The sequence below is a fragment of the Ostrea edulis genome, chromosome 6 (genome assembly GCF_947568905.1).
Source record: "Ostrea edulis chromosome 6, xbOstEdul1.1, whole genome shotgun sequence".
NCBI lineage: Eukaryota > Metazoa > Mollusca > Bivalvia > Ostreida > Ostreidae > Ostrea > Ostrea edulis.
Genome location: NC_079169.1, coordinates 9,902,852 through 9,920,564, shown reverse-complemented (window position 1 = coordinate 9,920,564; position 17,713 = coordinate 9,902,852). Strand labels below are relative to the sequence as shown.

The 17,713-nt window shown below is 34.8% G+C and overlaps 2 protein-coding genes across 2 annotated transcripts in view; both read left to right on the top strand.

Moving 5' to 3' along the window:
• The window catches only part of LOC125645708 (CD109 antigen-like), a 35,917-nt gene extending 19,504 nt beyond the window's left edge, over window positions 1-16,413 (top strand). The window contains exons 11-23 of the mRNA XM_048871483.2: window positions 1,144-1,239; window positions 1,599-1,661; window positions 2,011-2,205; window positions 2,889-3,038; window positions 3,771-3,899; window positions 6,166-6,232; window positions 6,573-6,629; window positions 7,087-7,137; window positions 7,310-7,363; window positions 12,296-12,307; window positions 13,363-13,380; window positions 14,889-14,903; window positions 16,373-16,413. Of these exons, the coding sequence (XP_048727440.2) occupies window positions 1,144-1,239; window positions 1,599-1,661; window positions 2,011-2,205; window positions 2,889-3,038; window positions 3,771-3,899; window positions 6,166-6,232; window positions 6,573-6,629; window positions 7,087-7,137; window positions 7,310-7,363; window positions 12,296-12,307; window positions 13,363-13,380; window positions 14,889-14,903; window positions 16,373-16,413 (948 nt within the window). The remainder of the gene's footprint in view (window positions 1-1,143; window positions 1,240-1,598; window positions 1,662-2,010; window positions 2,206-2,888; window positions 3,039-3,770; window positions 3,900-6,165; window positions 6,233-6,572; window positions 6,630-7,086; window positions 7,138-7,309; window positions 7,364-12,295; window positions 12,308-13,362; window positions 13,381-14,888; window positions 14,904-16,372) is intronic.
• Window positions 16,378-17,713, top strand: part of LOC130047122 (CD109 antigen-like) — a 42,837-nt gene continuing 41,501 nt past the window's right edge. The window contains exons 1-2 of the mRNA XM_056141511.1: window positions 16,378-16,384; window positions 17,432-17,449. The gene's annotated coding sequence lies outside the window, so the exon portion shown is untranslated. The remainder of the gene's footprint in view (window positions 16,385-17,431; window positions 17,450-17,713) is intronic.

Below are 17,713 nucleotides of genomic sequence, written 5' to 3'. Positions count from 1 at the left end.
GAGTTGACAAGGTTCTTAGGTACGGGCAGTACTGAGTTGACAAGGTTCTTAGATATGGCCAGTACTGAGTTGACAAGGTTCTTAGATATGGCCAGTACTGAGTTGACAAGGTTCTTAGGTATGGCCAGAACTGAGTTGACAAGGTTCTTAGATATGGCCAGTACTGAGTTGACAAGGTTCTTCGATGTGGACAGTACACAGTAGAGAAGATTCTTAGACATGACCAGTGCAATATGAAAGGTGAAGATAACGAACAGTGATCAATCTCATAACTCCTATAAGCAATACAAATTAGAGAGTTGAGCAAATACGGACCCCTGCACATACCAGGTGGGATCATGTGCATAGGAGAAGTAAGCATCCCCTGTCGATCGTTCACACCTACCATGAGCCCTATTTTTTGATCAGGTAAACGGAGTTATTCGTAGTCAAAATCAGTGTGCCAAGAACGGCTTAATAATCGGTATGAAACACGTCAGACGGTATTACAACCAATGATAGGTTGTATTGGCACAAACTAGATCGTTATAAAGACCATACAATTTGCGAAATGCTGACTTTAAACAAGACTGTTGGAACCCCTGCACCATTAACTTGTTTGTCAGTAGCCTGCCTCCGTGGCCGAGTGGTTAGAGCATCGCGCTCAAAATCACAAGGCCTCTCGCCTTTGGTCGGTGCTGGTTCGAATCCCGCTCCCGCCGGTAAGTGAGAAAGTTTCTCAGTTTACTTTCGGAGGGTCGATGATCTCCTCCCAGGTAGATTGTATCTGAGTTCTCTAAGTTGAGTGTTGCGGAAAACAGCAAAACAATCAATCAGTAGCCTGCTTCGATTTAAAAACTTACCATAAGCAGAACAAACTCTTGCGTATCGAATCAGTTAAGAGATATAAACCCCATATGCAGGTGATGATGGAATATTACTACATAGATACGGGAAATTGACGATGGAGAAGCTGAATTCATCCCGTTTGTCATAAAGTTCAGTTGATTTAAATTGTGGTATATCGTATGTTATATGGTAACTATGGTGGCCTCTTTGTAAATTTCACAAGTACGACGGAGAATATATTTAAAGGCAATTATTTGTGTGCGGGTATTACTGTTGTATGGCAGCATCTAGTTATTTAGAACGTATTTTCTTTAGGTTACACACGACAATGTAGTCAAAACACTCATCCTGTACCCATATGCCAATAATCAAACCCACATTAAGTTACGAGTAACATCGTCCCACTACAAGGTAAGAGTTTTCTTCATTTTGTTCCGATTGAAAGGGACTAACTTTGTTCAGATTATTTGTTTGTGTGTATGTTTTAAGTTTTAATACTCGTAAAGAAATGGATAAAAGCGATTTAAGTTTTTATCTTTGACAAGTTGACTTTGTTTCTTTGAATTAGAAATGGTAGATAATTTCTTGCTCTAACTGTAGGTTCCTTATTCCCCATACGCGAGATCGAATGTTGCACATACTTTACAAGTGTGCCGACAGAATATACATTCCCAATTGTTGCCATCGTTTGTCTTATTTTATATTTGATGTATATTGTTTACGTTTTAGCTATAACCAATCTAAGTCCCATCATGTATTTTATTGTTTAGGTTGGGGAAGCTGCTAAATTACAAATACAGGCAAACAAACCGATAACGGAAGTGTATTACCAGGTAGGTTGGGGGAAGCTGCTAAATTACAAATACAGGCAAACAAACCGATAACGAAAGTTATTACCAGGTAGGTTGGGGAAGCTGCTAAATTACAAATACAGGCAAACAAACCGATAACGAAAGTTATTACCAGGTAGGTTGGGGAAGCTGCTAAATTACAAATACAGGCAAACAAACCGATAACGAAAGTTATTACCAGGAAACGCAAACTAGAAGTTCTCAGACTCCGTGTTGTATACAATATTTCATGTAAAGCGGGTTTTCTACAAAATAGCACTAAAAGAACATTATTTAATCAATTGATCATTATTTAAAGTTTCCCTTATATTATAATGTAATTGCTCTACAGTTTGTCGCCAGGGGAGTTCAAGTGTTCTCAGGGAGGTATGACATGAACGGCATGATGAACTCCAGCTTCGATGTTCAATTGAACGACGAGATGACACCGGAGACATCGATCCTTGTTTACAATGTCGATTCGGACACCGACAATATATATGCCGACCAGACTTCTATTTCTGTCAATGGAATGTTGAAGAATACGGTCAGTAGTCTTTTCAAATAATGGACGTTTATAGCCGAATATTTTATGACAATATTGTGGTGTTTCAATAAACATTGAGGAATAGTACTTGCGTATGGTAGAATTAAAATGATGTTATCTTATGTATTACTAAGCTGCAGTGGGGAAAAAACCCATTTGTTTAAGACAGATTCGTGCTAGTGACAATCTAGTTAGAGTTTTAAAGTAAACTATATTATATTGGAAAGTACGTCTCTTGTCTCTGTCCATTTTCTAGAATATTCATTTGATTGAAATGAAAATTTAACACACACCCATACAAATAAAAATCTAAACAAAATGGTGTTGAAAGAAGCTAGCTTTTTTCAGAAAGGATTTTCTAGGGAGAAATAATAAAATATCTTTTTTTAAAACCTGCAATTACATTTTTATATGATATTGTCCAATTGTTCTGCTGAATTAAATCATATAGCAAATATCAATATTTTGTGAATTTCAAACTTTTATCTACGTTTTCGGCTTTTCCTTAAAAATGAAAAAAATGTACCACTATGATGAAGACTCCCAAACATTATTGTACAAAACTGATATCTGAATGAACAAATTAGACTATTATTTCCTTCTTTGTAGCTGAAATTTATTCAAACTGTACAAATTTACTTGTGTGTAAAATATTGTAAAATTACAAGTTGTATGTATTTTAGGTTTCTGTCACTTTTGGACAGACACAAGTACAACCCGGAGACAAAGTTAATCTGAATGTTCACACACTTCCACAGTCGATGGTCTACTTATCTGCTGTTGATTCGTCATCGTTGATATTGGGCAATGATAACGTCATAACGGAACAATCGGTAACGAGAGAGAGAGAGAGAGAGAGAGATTCTACGATATATAAAATATATTTCGGGTTCGGAAAGATTAACCCACTAAGATGATGTGTACATAACCGATCCTTTGCAGACAAAACACAATAACCATAGTTATTATATACTTTCAATTTCATCTCTTCTTTTTTCTTTAAAAGTCTGCGGGCACATATCACACGATATATGCCCGGAAACATTCCGGCCCGCAAACATTACGTCACAATCAAATTTCTACGCCGTTAATTTTCAAATTTTTCGTGTTTTTCATCTTTTACTCAGTTAAACCGATAAAGTTATTGTTAAAAATAAAATTATTGTTAGTTTCTAAATGAAATTGAAAGTATATAATAAAAAGGTTATAGACTTTGTATGGGAAATATGACGACCTCGTTTTTTGTCGCGGACGGACCTCGCAAGCTCGGTCCGTCTACGCGCCAAAAAACTCGGTCGTCATATTTTCCCATACAAAGTCTATAACCTATAACTATTGGTGGTGAATTATCACCGACTTCACTTCCAGAAACACTCAATCAATCCAAAAACGTGTTCACAACATTGCACGATTACATAGTCCGAATCAGACAATGTATTGAAATTATGAAATGTTGAAGTATTCATTTTACATGTTTTATTTTCTAATTATCTACCATTAAATTGTGAAAATGCAATGAAATGATTGACGAGGACAGATATTTGTAATATTTGCTTTTATTGTAGATTGTGGATAGTATGGGGGAGTACAAACCCAGTATTCAACAAAAACTTTATTTCTATAAAACGAATTGTATTTCCCCATCCGCAGTTAAAGTGGACCATGACAACACATACTCAGCTTACAGATTTGAAGTGAGTGCAATGTGGCTGTTGTTGTTTGTGGTTCGATTTATTAAGGACTATATCATTATAAGTTGCAGAACGTGGTAATTAATCTTGTAAAACAGAATTTAAGGACTATATGAAATGTATATTGTTGAACTAAAATACTCAACTTTTTGGTATGAAAAACCTCTACTTGCCTTGGCTAAAATGAGTTTGTACAATTTGCAATGAGCAATCTTGCAATATGATATCACGTAATCAAATTCCAGATTCAGTAATGGCTCATGTTTGTATATTCGTTGTTCTCGTTCAAAAATATTTGGTTAAAATGAGTAAGAAAATTCTTACTAAAGATTGTTATTCATATGTTATGCTATGAAGATATGAGAAACAAGGAAGCATATTATTACAGATAGTACGCATTAATACGTAATTCCATTGCTCGTATCAAAGCATCGATGACTCGATGTTTAGAAAAGCATAGTTGAAGCAATATGAAATGTAATGAGCGGAATTTTTTAAAAGTTTAAATTCAAGTCCACACCATTATACTCAATCAAGAAAATGACATTAAAGATGAAATAACAAAATTTCACTCTTTGCAACATTTGTTTTCGAAAGAAAAATAATGACTTTTTTTCAAGGTCTTTATGACATAAACGTGGTATACAATGACCTTAGGTCAAGCGTTCGGAGAAGTTTTGTGCGTGCACAAGTTGTTGACGTTGAAACACTCACCGGAAAAACTAACTATGACGACATAATATAAAGTATAAATCCCAAGTTTCGAGGACTTACACAATTTATATTGGGTATCAGTACTTTATGAAAGGTGAAGATAACGAACAGTGATCAATCTCATAACTCGCATAAGGAATATAAAATAGATAGTTGGGCAAACACGGACCCCTGGATATACCATACCAGGGGTGGGATCAGGTGCCTAGGAGGAATAAGCATCCCCTGCTAACTGTTCACATCCACTGTGAGCCCTACATTTTGTTCAGGTAAACTGAGACAAAATCAATGAGCGAAGAGACGGCCTAACAATCGGTATGAAAACCGTCAGACAGCATTTGACCCAATGATAGGTTGTATTGGCAAACTAGATCGATCATTCCAACGACCATACATGTAGAGTTTACGAAATTCTGACTTTAAACGAGAACTCCTCCTCGACACCTGATCCCACCTCTGGTGTGTCCAGGGGTTCGTGTTTGCCCAACTCTCTATTTTGTATTGCTTATAGTAGTTATCATATTGATCACTGTTTCGTTAGCTTTACCTGCCAATGTTGAAACCTCTGTAACGTCAACCTATTTGTCAGTAGCCTGCCTCGATTAAAAAATCGATAATACGCTGAATAAGCCCATGCGTATCGAATCAGTTGAGAGATATAAACGCCATATGCAAGTGAAAATAGAAATTTGTTACACGAGTATGGAAAGTTGACAGTGGGGAAGCTTAGATCATCCTGTGTGTCATAAAGTTGAGTTGTTAGTTTGTCGTTGGTAATTATTTTCAATAAAATATCCAAGTACAAAGCAGATGTGTAGGACTCTGTGGTGCCTTTTATTTTGAGTTGACAGGGATATATCGAATCAATATATGAATGAAAATTATTATCATTAATACATACAGCATCGTCGATATATCTAAATGTCGAGTTGAAGGCCACAGTAAGATATTTTTCTCCTGTAGAAGCTTGTTAATAAACTTTTCTTCATAAGAATATAAAATACAGATCAGCCAATAAAGAAGCACAATTCACTCCCATGGAAATTTATCTATAATTTTATATGATTTAGCAAAATTTTGTACACACAAAAGATACAAAAAAACAAACAACGTATGTTACCCTCTGATTCTATCGTCGATACCAATTTATTGTAGCATCTCGCACATGCTTGCTTGACGATCCGCTATATTTGTAACACTCGTCGAAAGAAAATGAATGATTGTATATTCGAATTAGCGGACATTACAGGGTTGTATTTGGCCAGTTTACACTAATTATATGCGGAGTAAAATTTCGTAACCATCAGATTACTTCTTCCCAATGAACATAGAGCAGCGGATTGCATAAAAGCCGCATTAGAATGTCACTGATAACAGCTCATATTGCTTTAAGAAAGGAATTCCATTTCTGAAATATACATCAATGTATGAACTACGACGCTTCACGCCTGTACACTGCATGGGGCGAGTTAGCGTTCTTTTAGTTTATCTTACAATATATATTTATTCATTATCTGTTGATGTTTAAACTATTTGCAATTGATTTGTTTTCCAGGAGGCTGGAACAATGGTGATTACTGATGTGAACAACTATGACCCAGCTTCGTATAAGTTCCATCCCTGTGAGCTTACTTAACTAATATTTTCAATATATTATAGCAACTCGATTAAGCTCATGTATTTTGCCCAAAGTTTATTTTTATGCAAATATATTCAGTGTCAAATCTTCAAAACACCGGCACAATGTGTTACAGATATAGATTGCTTATAGAAATTAACAAATCCCTTCCTTTTGAAGAAAAAAGTAAACTTTGAAAATTCTTTAATGATAGATATCTTGATACAATTTGCTGCACATGTACATGCATGTGTATGCATAGAATCGTTATTGTGAGAGGGTTAACCGTCTTTAAACTTGTAGAATAATGACGTATTTAAGCAATCTAACTTTATTCTATTTAGATTATGATCTTCCTAAAGTGTGGAAAACATGGCAGGATTCCTGTGGTGGATGTTGTGGTAACAAATTGGTTTTTTCTTACACAGATTGCCTTAACTCATAATAGCATCATGTCAAACGGTCAATAACGTATTTAGTCACTTGTTGCTCTGAAACATAGGCTACATTTTCATTGAACTCTAACCTGTAGAATATTTTCTGAACAGATATTACATTGTGTAGAGATTTCACCGTACCATTTGCATGGTACATATGTTATTGCAAACAATTTTTGAATTTTGTAATTATCGAAGATTTTCTGATTGATGTAGATATTTTTTATACAAATAATTCATAAAATTGTTTCGATCAGAATGTTTCTTTTCCGTTAATCGTCAACACTACCCCCTATTCATATTTCTTATCAATTTGAAGATTAGAATTCCTGGTTATATGACAATATCATAAAAATCACGAATCGGGATTCATCGTTCTCATAGCGGTAATAATGTGTTTTAATGAATGTATAATTTTTAGGAGCTTACCCCACTACGACTTCCACAACGCTGCCGATACCATTTTACACCAGTAAGTATGAATGTTCAGAACACATAACTACAGCCATAGGAGAAAATTATTTTGCTAACAAAAATTCAAGATTCGAATTTCTGGATATATGACAATACGATAAAACTCACGAATCGGGATTCATCTTACTTATAGCGGCTAGAATGTGTATTAATTACGGTATCATTTACAGAGCCTTATCCCACTATGCCTCCTACAACGCTGGCGACACCATATAATGGCGGAGGTATGAAAGAATTCATGTTCAGTACATGCCACTACAGTAAAAGGAGAAAATTATTCTGAAAGAAAATGAACATAATACGATAAACCGCCAACTGAACTTTTCCCCCGTAAAAGTGTGTATTGAGAAAGAATGGGAAGATATGAACGGTGATCAATCTCATAAATCCTATAAACAATACAAAATTAAGAGTAGGCAACCACGGACCGCTGAACGTACCAGAGGTGGGATATGGTGCCTGGGGGGAGTAAGCATTCCTTGTTGACCGGTCACACCCACCGTGAGCAGTATATCTTGATCAGGGGTTCCAACAGTCTCGTTTGAAATCAGCATTTCGCAAATTCTATGGTCTTTATAAGATCTAGTTTGCCAATACAACCTATCATTGGGTCAAATGCTGTATGACGTGTTAGGCCGTTCTTGGCACACTGATTTTAACTACGGATAACTCCGTTTACCTGATCAAGATAAATGGCTCACCGCGGGTATGACCTCCTCCTAGGCACCTGAGCCCATCTCTGGTATATCCAGGGATCTGTGTTTGCCCAACTCTGTTTTGTATTCCTTATAGGAGTTATGAAATTGATCACTGTTCGTTGTCTTCGCCTTTCATCAGGTAAACGGCGTAATCTGTAGTAAAAATCAGTAGGTAAAGAATAACTTATGATAAGTCAGTATGAAGCCTGTTTATCAATATATAAATCACAGCGTTTCTTTACGAAGTTGGTTTTATTATCTTGTCTGAGAAGAGTTATTGTTTTTACGATTCAATTATTGATATATTAACATAAACCTGCATTAGTTGACATTTATAATTTTCTTTTTTTGTTTGTTTCTAAAGTGAGTTGTCATTATTCTTTCGTTCACGTGTGTATCAAATAAAGATTTCACTACTTGGTATAAATTACAGTTGCAGATGAACATAGGGTTAGGGTGAGATGTAATTCATAAATGTTGATACAACTTTTATTCGTAATCACTTTACGGATTACCAGAAATGAATTTACGTTGGAACAAAGCAAAACTGACATGAAAATATTTGAGTAAAGATAACAATGAAAATTCAAATTCCCACGCCGTAGTTTTAGAATGATAAGTCGTTAAACAGTCGAACAAATATGAAAAATATTATGCAGTAAGAACTCCTCGGAAACATATGCAATCAATTACACATTTTGTCGCATTGATATGTAATAGTCTTTATGGAGTGTTGTTTCCAGTTTGACCATATCGTGACTCCAGGAGTCAGCACAGGGCCATATAAGGAATTCAAAGTTTTCAACAGGAACATCAGGGCCGTAAATTACATGGAGGCGGAGGAGGCAGCTGCCTCCTCCAACTTTTGAGCCAAAAAAAATTAAAATTTAAAGTTCATTAGAATTTATATTGTTTCCAATAACTAAGAACATGATACCTCCCTTAAAAAGCATTCCAAATCTTTCTTTTAGAATGAGTTAGTCAAGTAACATCTTAGAAGGCCCTAGAATCAAGGATTTTGCACGAAACGTGTTCAGTGTGCACAAAATGTGCTCAGCGTCTGGGGGCCTGGGCGACCCCCAGACCCCCACCTAATTTCCTGCCTCCTCCAAATTGAAGGTTAATTTACGGCCCTGAACATCCACACAAATACGAACTGTCTAAAGAATAGTTTTCTCAAACCTGCAAGGATAAAAGCCTGTCAAATGAAAATGTAAATATTTTCATACGTTGAAGATTCAAGTTTGTTCACTCCAAGATCCATGGGGACACGGTGGGATGCGAGACGGTTCACATTATTTTATGATCAGACAAAATTTATTAAACCGATATTAGTAGTAATTATACGATTAAAGATATAGCATCACTATAATAATTATATCTCTATTGGTGATTCGGTAGCGTAGTGTTGATTATGTGCAAAAGGATTGGATTAAATGGCACATGGTTCTTTGATACGAGTAGATATACAATTTTTTTCTCTCTATTTTTTTTATATATAAATTATCACAAATGTGCATGTACGTGCATTCGTTGATATCAAGCTATACTTTGCATGTTTATTTTTCGAAGAGAACGACTTCTCATTAAGGGTATTATGTTTTTTTGTGTTTGTACACGTTTTGTAATGAAAAATATTTTTTATAATTTTAAACTTTTTTCAATTATTGAATTGGAGACAGAGAGGGGTGATATAAGATATGTAGTGAGCCAGGTATCAACTCTGACCTTCTTATACTCACAGGAGTAGTAAAGTTTGTATATCAAATTTCTGTTTCATTGTAAAAAGGATTTGAAAAATCATGTTATTAACTTTATTATATTTTAGAATGAAAAAAAAAAGACAAACTAAAAAATTAATGAAATTCATTTTGAAAGGATCATGGAGGCAAGGAACTGTAAGGGAAGTCTCTGGCTGAAATTCTGCTCTAAGTTTATCTTTACGTTTGAAAAATAATTAGATCCTTTTCCAAACTCGCTATGTTCCAGTAAATTCAAGATGAAAGACATCGCGGAGTCTTACCGATTTCTTTTCCATATATACATATAGTGTAGATGCTTTATTGAAGATAGATGTTAATATCAAACAAAAAATCAAGTTTATAACAAACGAATAAGCCTTTCCTTCGTCAACTTCCGTATTTACGTAGCAATATTCCATCAGGAGCTGCACAATGTGTTTATGTCTATTAACTTATTTGATATGCCAGATCATGCCCTGCATGTGATTATTTATTTTTAAGTTAATTCAGGTTAATGAAAAATTAGAAAATGTTACAGGGGTTTCAACAGTGCTCCATTGAAAGGGGATATACTTAGCATATGTTAGGTTAGGATGGGGTAATTAAAAAACTTTTCAAGACCCACTGTGCCAGAATAGACAACACTTATGCGAAAGCTTCCTTAAAGAGTGCAAATTGTTAAAATCACGCCCCTTAGGGGGATCAAAGTTTTCAATTGGGGTACGTACAAAAATTCGTTAAAAACCTTTCTCAAGTACATTAGGGCCTTAATAATCTATATTAATATGCTACATCCTATATTTGTTCCTCGCGAAAATATTAACAGCTGTAAAGGAGAAACTTCAACGTACTGATCCACAGTATGCCAGAAATGGTATAAATCAAATGTGGATTCTAAACATTTCTAAAGAACGTTTGGTAATTTTGAAACCGCAAACCTTCTTTTTCAAATCAACAACATCAAAATATATGACTATTCAACACTCTACCTGACCACCCCTCACTAATTAAAGGTTTTACTTTCTGAAATCATTGACAGTTGCTTCGTCGAAAAAAATGGAAAAAGAAAACAGATCTAGTTATCAGCCATCCAAAAATTACTCCGTTAAACATTTTACTAAACATAGACGTTAACTGCACAACTCGACATTATGACATACGGGATTACTCGTCAACTTCCCATATTTATGTAACAGTATTCCATGATCATCTCCATATTATGTCTTTCAACTGGTTCTATACGCAATAACATATTCTGTATATGATCAATTTCTAATTGTAGTCACTTCTGATAAATGATATTATGTTACTGAAATTTTTAGTCTCAGCATCAATTCAGAATTTCGCAAATCATATGGTCATTGCATAATGATCTCATTTGCATATACAAGTGATTATTAGGTTATACGATATCTGACGCCAATTGGTAGGCCGTCTCTTCATACTGATTTTGACTACACATTCCTCCTTGTATCAACATTTCATTGCAGCATCACATAAAACTTGATCCACACAGTATGATATCATATGAATAACATATTCCAGCAAATAATTTACTGGACGATAGCAGTCATATAAAATCATATAGTACGGAGAAGTGGATTTTTCCATGATGCTAAAATGAAATTCTGATAAACAGCATTTCCTGTTGCTTTGTTTTTCCTGTCTGTTTAAATAGATTAATGACCCAATTTGACTTGCTCGGTTTTCTTTGAGAGACCCTTCTTCACTAATTCATCGAATTCTGCTTGGTTAAGTGGTTTTAAAAATCGCTCTACATACACAACACTTTGGCTAGCTTCTACTGATATCAGAACAAATCCAGATTTACATCAAATTGTGGCTTGGTCCACTATTTTCTTTTTCCATGTCCAATATATCGCTTAAAATCCCGTCTGTATTTACGTTATCCTCGGTATCCCTGTATTTTGATTGCTTTAGAAATAAACTCTCTCCATCTGATGATGACATGTTCACTATGACAGTTTGCATGGGAAGTAGTCAGAAATCAAGTGAGATACCATTATCTTCACTTTTCATGCGATACTTCATGAGAGTACTACTCACAGACGATTTGAAAGAAGACACTATACTGAGTATCAAATTAGGATTAACGTAAGAGTTTGGGATTCATTGAGTTGATCATGTGACCAACTGCACACCACTGCATTTAACTATAGTGAATGTGCTTTGTAAATGTACTTAATAAGTATAATAAATGTTGTTTAAAGTAACAGTACTGATCAAGATATAGGGATCACGGCGGGTTTAACCGGTCGACAGGGGATCCTTACTCCTCCTAGGCACCTGATCCCACCTCTGGTGTGTCCAGGGGTCCGTGTTTGCCCGACTCTCTATTGTGTATTGCTTATAGGAGTTATGAGATTGATCACTGTTCGTTATCTTCACCTTCAAAAGATATAACCCAGGTTTAAGATTTTTCCTAAAAGTGTGACGACACCGAGGTTATGATAATAGCTCTCTGGACATTTGTCCCGAGACATCTTTCCTTTTCCTTTTAAGGAGTTATAAGATTCGTCACTCGTCGTTATCTTCGCATTTTCATACTGACGATCAGGTAAACGGGTTATCCGTAGTCATAATCAGTGTGCCAAGAACGTTATGCTGTTGTGAACTATGCCAATTTCTATTCATTGAAGTAAAAACCAATGAAGCATGGATATGACTAATATTGAATAATTTTGTTATTTTACAGGAAACCCAGTCCGTATGTATTTCTTACAACTCTATTCTTAATTTTAACTTCATTTATCTGTTTGGTTGAAAGCTTTACACTTTTATTATAATTTTAAACAGCCTTTGTCATATTTGCTAAGTGTATTTGGAGAGTACCTACACCATTGTTACATGCAGTTGCGTGTATGTACGTTTAACATCATGTAAACGGTGTTGTGCAGGTAGTCACATCATCAACTCATATATGTGACATTTTTAAAGCTTCACCTCAAGAACCACACGTCCAATGTTAATCAAACTTAGTACAAATCATTCTTGGATAATGGAAATGAAGGATCATGTTTCCATCAAATTGGAGATAGAATGGAGGCATTTCAAAATCTTTTCAAAAACTATGGGGTTAAAAAAGTTAAAAACTTAAAGCCTTCTGGCATAAGGTAGATGTAAGTTTGTTTAACCACGTCCCCCGGAATAAGGTCGGTGCATAATAGTGGTCAGAGTTTTACGATATCTATCTATCTATCTATCTATCTATCTATATATAAGTTATATATATAACTTTTAGAATATCCTTCTCAAGAACAATGTTATAGATAATGATATTGATAGGTACACATCTCCTTATTGTGCAGATTCATGTAGGTTCAAATCAAGAACCTTGGATGTAGGTTGGGTCCACAATAGGAGACAAAAGTTTTACATCCGAATTTGTGAAAAATATTTTTAAAGACTGTCATGTGAACAGCAAAACGGCCATGATTAGTTATATCAATATACGAAACAACTGCACAAATATTGCAACGAACTCTTAGATAAACAGTCCTGGGCTAAGTGATATTTTAATATAAAGCAGAGAAATTCACTACTATATGTATACCCACTTCCACCCCTGCCCAGGATTGAATACACAAGCCGCAAAACCAATCTCCTAGCAGCGTGTGATCACAGTAAAACACTTCCTTTCAATGACGATGGAATTCCCGCCACACTGGCACGTCATTTGACGTAAATTTAAGAAGAGCATACAAGATACACACATTGCATTTTATATATTACTAATATTGAATACTTTGGCTTATTTTACAGGTCCGTTTCTAACACCTGGTATGTATCTCTTCCTATTCTATTTCTGATTGGAATAACGCCCGTTTCTCTTTATTGTTTCAAAATGTAAACTTTTTATTTTCTACTTTAAACAATCTTTGCCACACTTACCTAATATATTTTCAAAGCGTCAACACTATTGTTACATGCAGTTGCGTATATCTACGTTTAACATCATAAAGCACGTGTGAAAACATATCTCGCCGGGAAGCATGACTCTTCTTAACCTATCACTTTAGTCCAAAAGGGAAACGGTTTTGAAAAATAGGTCAAAGTCCTAAGTTACTAGGTCAAAAGTTTTGATACCATATCAAAGGCCTTGTCATGAGGCATCTAAATATGAAATAACAAATCCCTATCACATTGGTTCAAAAGATATAGCCAAGGCCAATGTTTTTGAAAAGTAGGTGAATGTCCAAGGTCAATAGTTATGGTAACAAAAGAAATGTCTTCTAATGAGACATCAATATTTGAAACATCAAAGCCCTATTCTCTTGCTTTAAAAATATAACCTAGGTTAAAGTTTTTGAAAAGTAAGTCAAAGTCCAAGAAACAAAGGTTTCTTCATTAGGTATCTACATGTGAATTATCAAAACCCTATCCTCCTTGGTTCAAAGTATATCCCCCAAGTTAAAGTTTCCAAAAAGTAGGTCAAAGTCCACAGTAAAGGTCCCTAGGTCAAACGTCGTGGTACAAAAAGAAAGGTCTCTTCATGAGATATCTACATGTGAAATTATAACTCTATCCCCCTTGGTTCAAAAGAAATGATAAAATTGCACTCCAAGTAACATAATATAATGGTTTCTTTTGCGAGACAAAACATCGTATAAATGATTCGACAGAGAAAAACGGAAAAAGGAAGCAAAGTTAAAGCTACTTCAATATACAATTTACAATATGGATTCGTCCTGTAACTATAACTGTAAAGATGGTGTGCAGGCATAAGATCTAAAAACGAACTATTACCGATACTTCCATCTTCAATAGCAATTTGTTTGCAGCATCTTCGTTAACGATCGGCTATATTCGTAACACTCGCTGAAAGGTAATGAGCAATTTCAAATTTTAAATGGTCACCACAGGGTTGTACCTGGCAAATGTCCGCGAATTGGTTGAAGAGTAAAATATTGTATCCATCAGATAGCCTCTTTCTAAATAGCATAGCAGAATGAATTTCATAAATCTGCCTACAAATTGCCATCAGTTACAGCTCTTATTGCCTTTAGATTACTATTGCTCTACAAGTGATCTTGATTGCTGTGAATATATTGCTGATACAAACTATATGTATATCCATATATTTTTTTCTTTTCAATGTAATATACCTACTGAGCTAATTAAAGTATTTTCTATATAACAATCATACAATAATACATCACTATAGGTTAGTTGTATATTGACGATTTCGTAGTCTACACTTGAGTGTTATGTGAATCCCTACTAACTGAATTAAGAAAAATGGAAACAGGAAAATATCACATTACTAATATATTTTTGTGATTTTACAGTTACAGGATCATATGGTAAGTATCGCTTCCTACATGTATATATATTCCTGAGTTCAACAGCGTTCATTTCTCTTTACTGTTTTAGACTTTAACTGTTTATAGTTACTTTAAACAACATTTTGATATACTTATTAGGTACATTTACAAAGCACCTTCACTATAGTTAAATGCAGTTGCGTATATGTACGTTTGATAACATGTAATGCGTGGTGTGCAGTTGGTCACATGATCAACTCAATGAATCCTTAATCCTAAAACCTTAATCCTAATCTGATAGTCGGTAGGATTTCTTCTTTTAAATCGTCTATGAGTAATACTGTCATGAAGTATCGCATGAATTCAATAAATCAGGTTTTTCTTTGCCCTTGACATCACTTTTCTATTGTAGATTTCAGATTGGTCACACATTGACCTATTTAAATGTTTGATGCACATATTATGAAATTAATCACTCTTCGTTATCTTCAACTTTCATGTAACTGGCCAGTACAGTCTTCGAGTCCCTTAGTCTTTCTTACTCGCGAATATACACACCATATATGTACATAACTGTAAAAATTATGAATATGATAAAATACTCTGTATATTTTTGCATCATTACTTTTCATCGCAAACCATTTAACGCTAGCAATGGTAACGTCTCCATATGAGTGAAACATTCTCGAGAGGGACGTTAAACAATATATAATCAATCAAGCGAACCATTTGATCGAAACATTCTATATATTGTACTACAACACCACATGGTAATTTATGGAGGGATCATATAAAAAGATTTAATATATATTCACAATTTCCTCTTCAATCTTAATGTTCTATACTTGCTACATGTACTGTTTTCTATCGCCACATAGTGAAACCCTCTGTACTTGATCTCACTAAATCTAGATTCCTCAGAAAAACATGTATCTAGAAAGACTAATTATTTCTTTAAAAGAATATTACCCTTCTATCAGTCATTAAACAAGAGTTGTCAGAAGAAAACATAGCTCGCCGGGAAGCATGGCTCTACTTAACCTATACCTTTAGTTCAAAAGGGAAAGGTTTTGAAATATATGTCAGAGTCCTGCGTTACCAGGTCAAAAGTTTTGATACCATTTCAAAGGCCTTGTAATGTCGCATCTAAATATAAAATATCAAATCCATGTCACCTTGGTTCAAAAGATATTGGCAAGGTCAATGTTTTTGAAAGTAGGTGAATGTCCAAGGTCCTAAAAGTGTGACGACACCGAGGTTATGATAATAGCTCTCTGGACATTTGTCCCGAGACATCTTTCCTTTTCCTTTTAAGGAGTTATAAGATTCGTCACTCGTCGTTATCTTCGCATTTTCATACTGACGATCAGGTAAACGGGTTATCCGTAGTCATAATCAGTGTGCCAAGAACGTTATGCTGTTGTGAACTATGCCAATTTCTATTCATTGAAGTAAAAACCAATGAAGCATGGATATGACTAATATTGAATAATTTTGTTATTTTACAGGAAAACCAGTCCGTATGTATTTCTTACAACTCTATTCTTAATTTTAACTTCATTTATCTGTTTGGTTGAAAGCTTTACACTTTTATTATAATTTTAAACAGCCTTTGTCATATTTGCTAAGTGTATTTGGAGAGTACCTACACCATTGTTACATGCAGTTGCGTGTATGTACGTTTAACATCATGTAAACGGTGTTGTGCAGGTAGTCACATCATCAACTCATATATGTGACATTTTTAAAGCTTCACCTCAAGAACCACACGTCCAATGTTAATCAAACTTAGTACAAATCATTCTTGGATAATGGAAATGAAGGATCATGTTTCCATCAAATTGGAGATAGAATGGAGGCATTTCAAAATCTTTTCAAAAACTATGGGGTTAAAAAAGTTAAAAACTTAAAGCCTTCTGGCATAAGGTAGATGTAAGTTTGTTTAACCACGTCCCCCGGAATAAGGTCGGTGCATAATAGTGGTCAGAGTTTTACGATATCTATCTATCTATCTATCTATATATAAGTTATATATATAACTTTTAGAATATCCTTCTCAAGAACAATGTTATAGATAATGATATTGATAGGTACACATCTCCTTATTGTGCAGATTCATGTAGGTTCAAATCAAGAACCTTGGATGTAGGTTGGGTCCACAATAGGAGACAAAAGTTTTACATCCGAATTTGTGAAAAATATTTTTAAAAACTGTCATGTGAACAGCAAAACGGCCATGATTAGTTATATCAATATACGAAACAACTGCACAAATATTGCAACGAACTCTTAGATAAACAGTCCTGGGCTAAGTGATATTTTAATATAAAGCAGAGAAATTCACTACTATATGTATACCCACTTCCACCCCTGCCCAGGATTGAATACACAAGCCGCAAAACCAATCTCCTAGCAGCGTGTGATCACAGTAAAACACTTCCTTTCAATGACGATGGAATTCCCGCCACACTGGCACGTCATTTGACGTAAATTTAAGAAGAGCATACAAGATACACACATTGCATTTTATATATTACTAATATTGAATACTTTGGCTTATTTTACAGGTCCGTTTCTAACACCTGGTATGTATCTCTTCCTATTCTATTTCTGATTGGAATAACGCCCGTTTCTCTTTATTGTTTCAAAATGTAAACTTTTTATTTTCTACTTTAAACAATCTTTGCCACACTTACCTAATATATTTTCAAAGCGTCAACACTATTGTTACATGCAGTTGCGTATATCTACGTTTAACATCATAAAGCACGTGTGAAAACATATCTCGCCGGGAAGCATGACTCTTCTTAACCTATCACTTTAGTCCAAAAGGGAAACGGTTTTGAAAA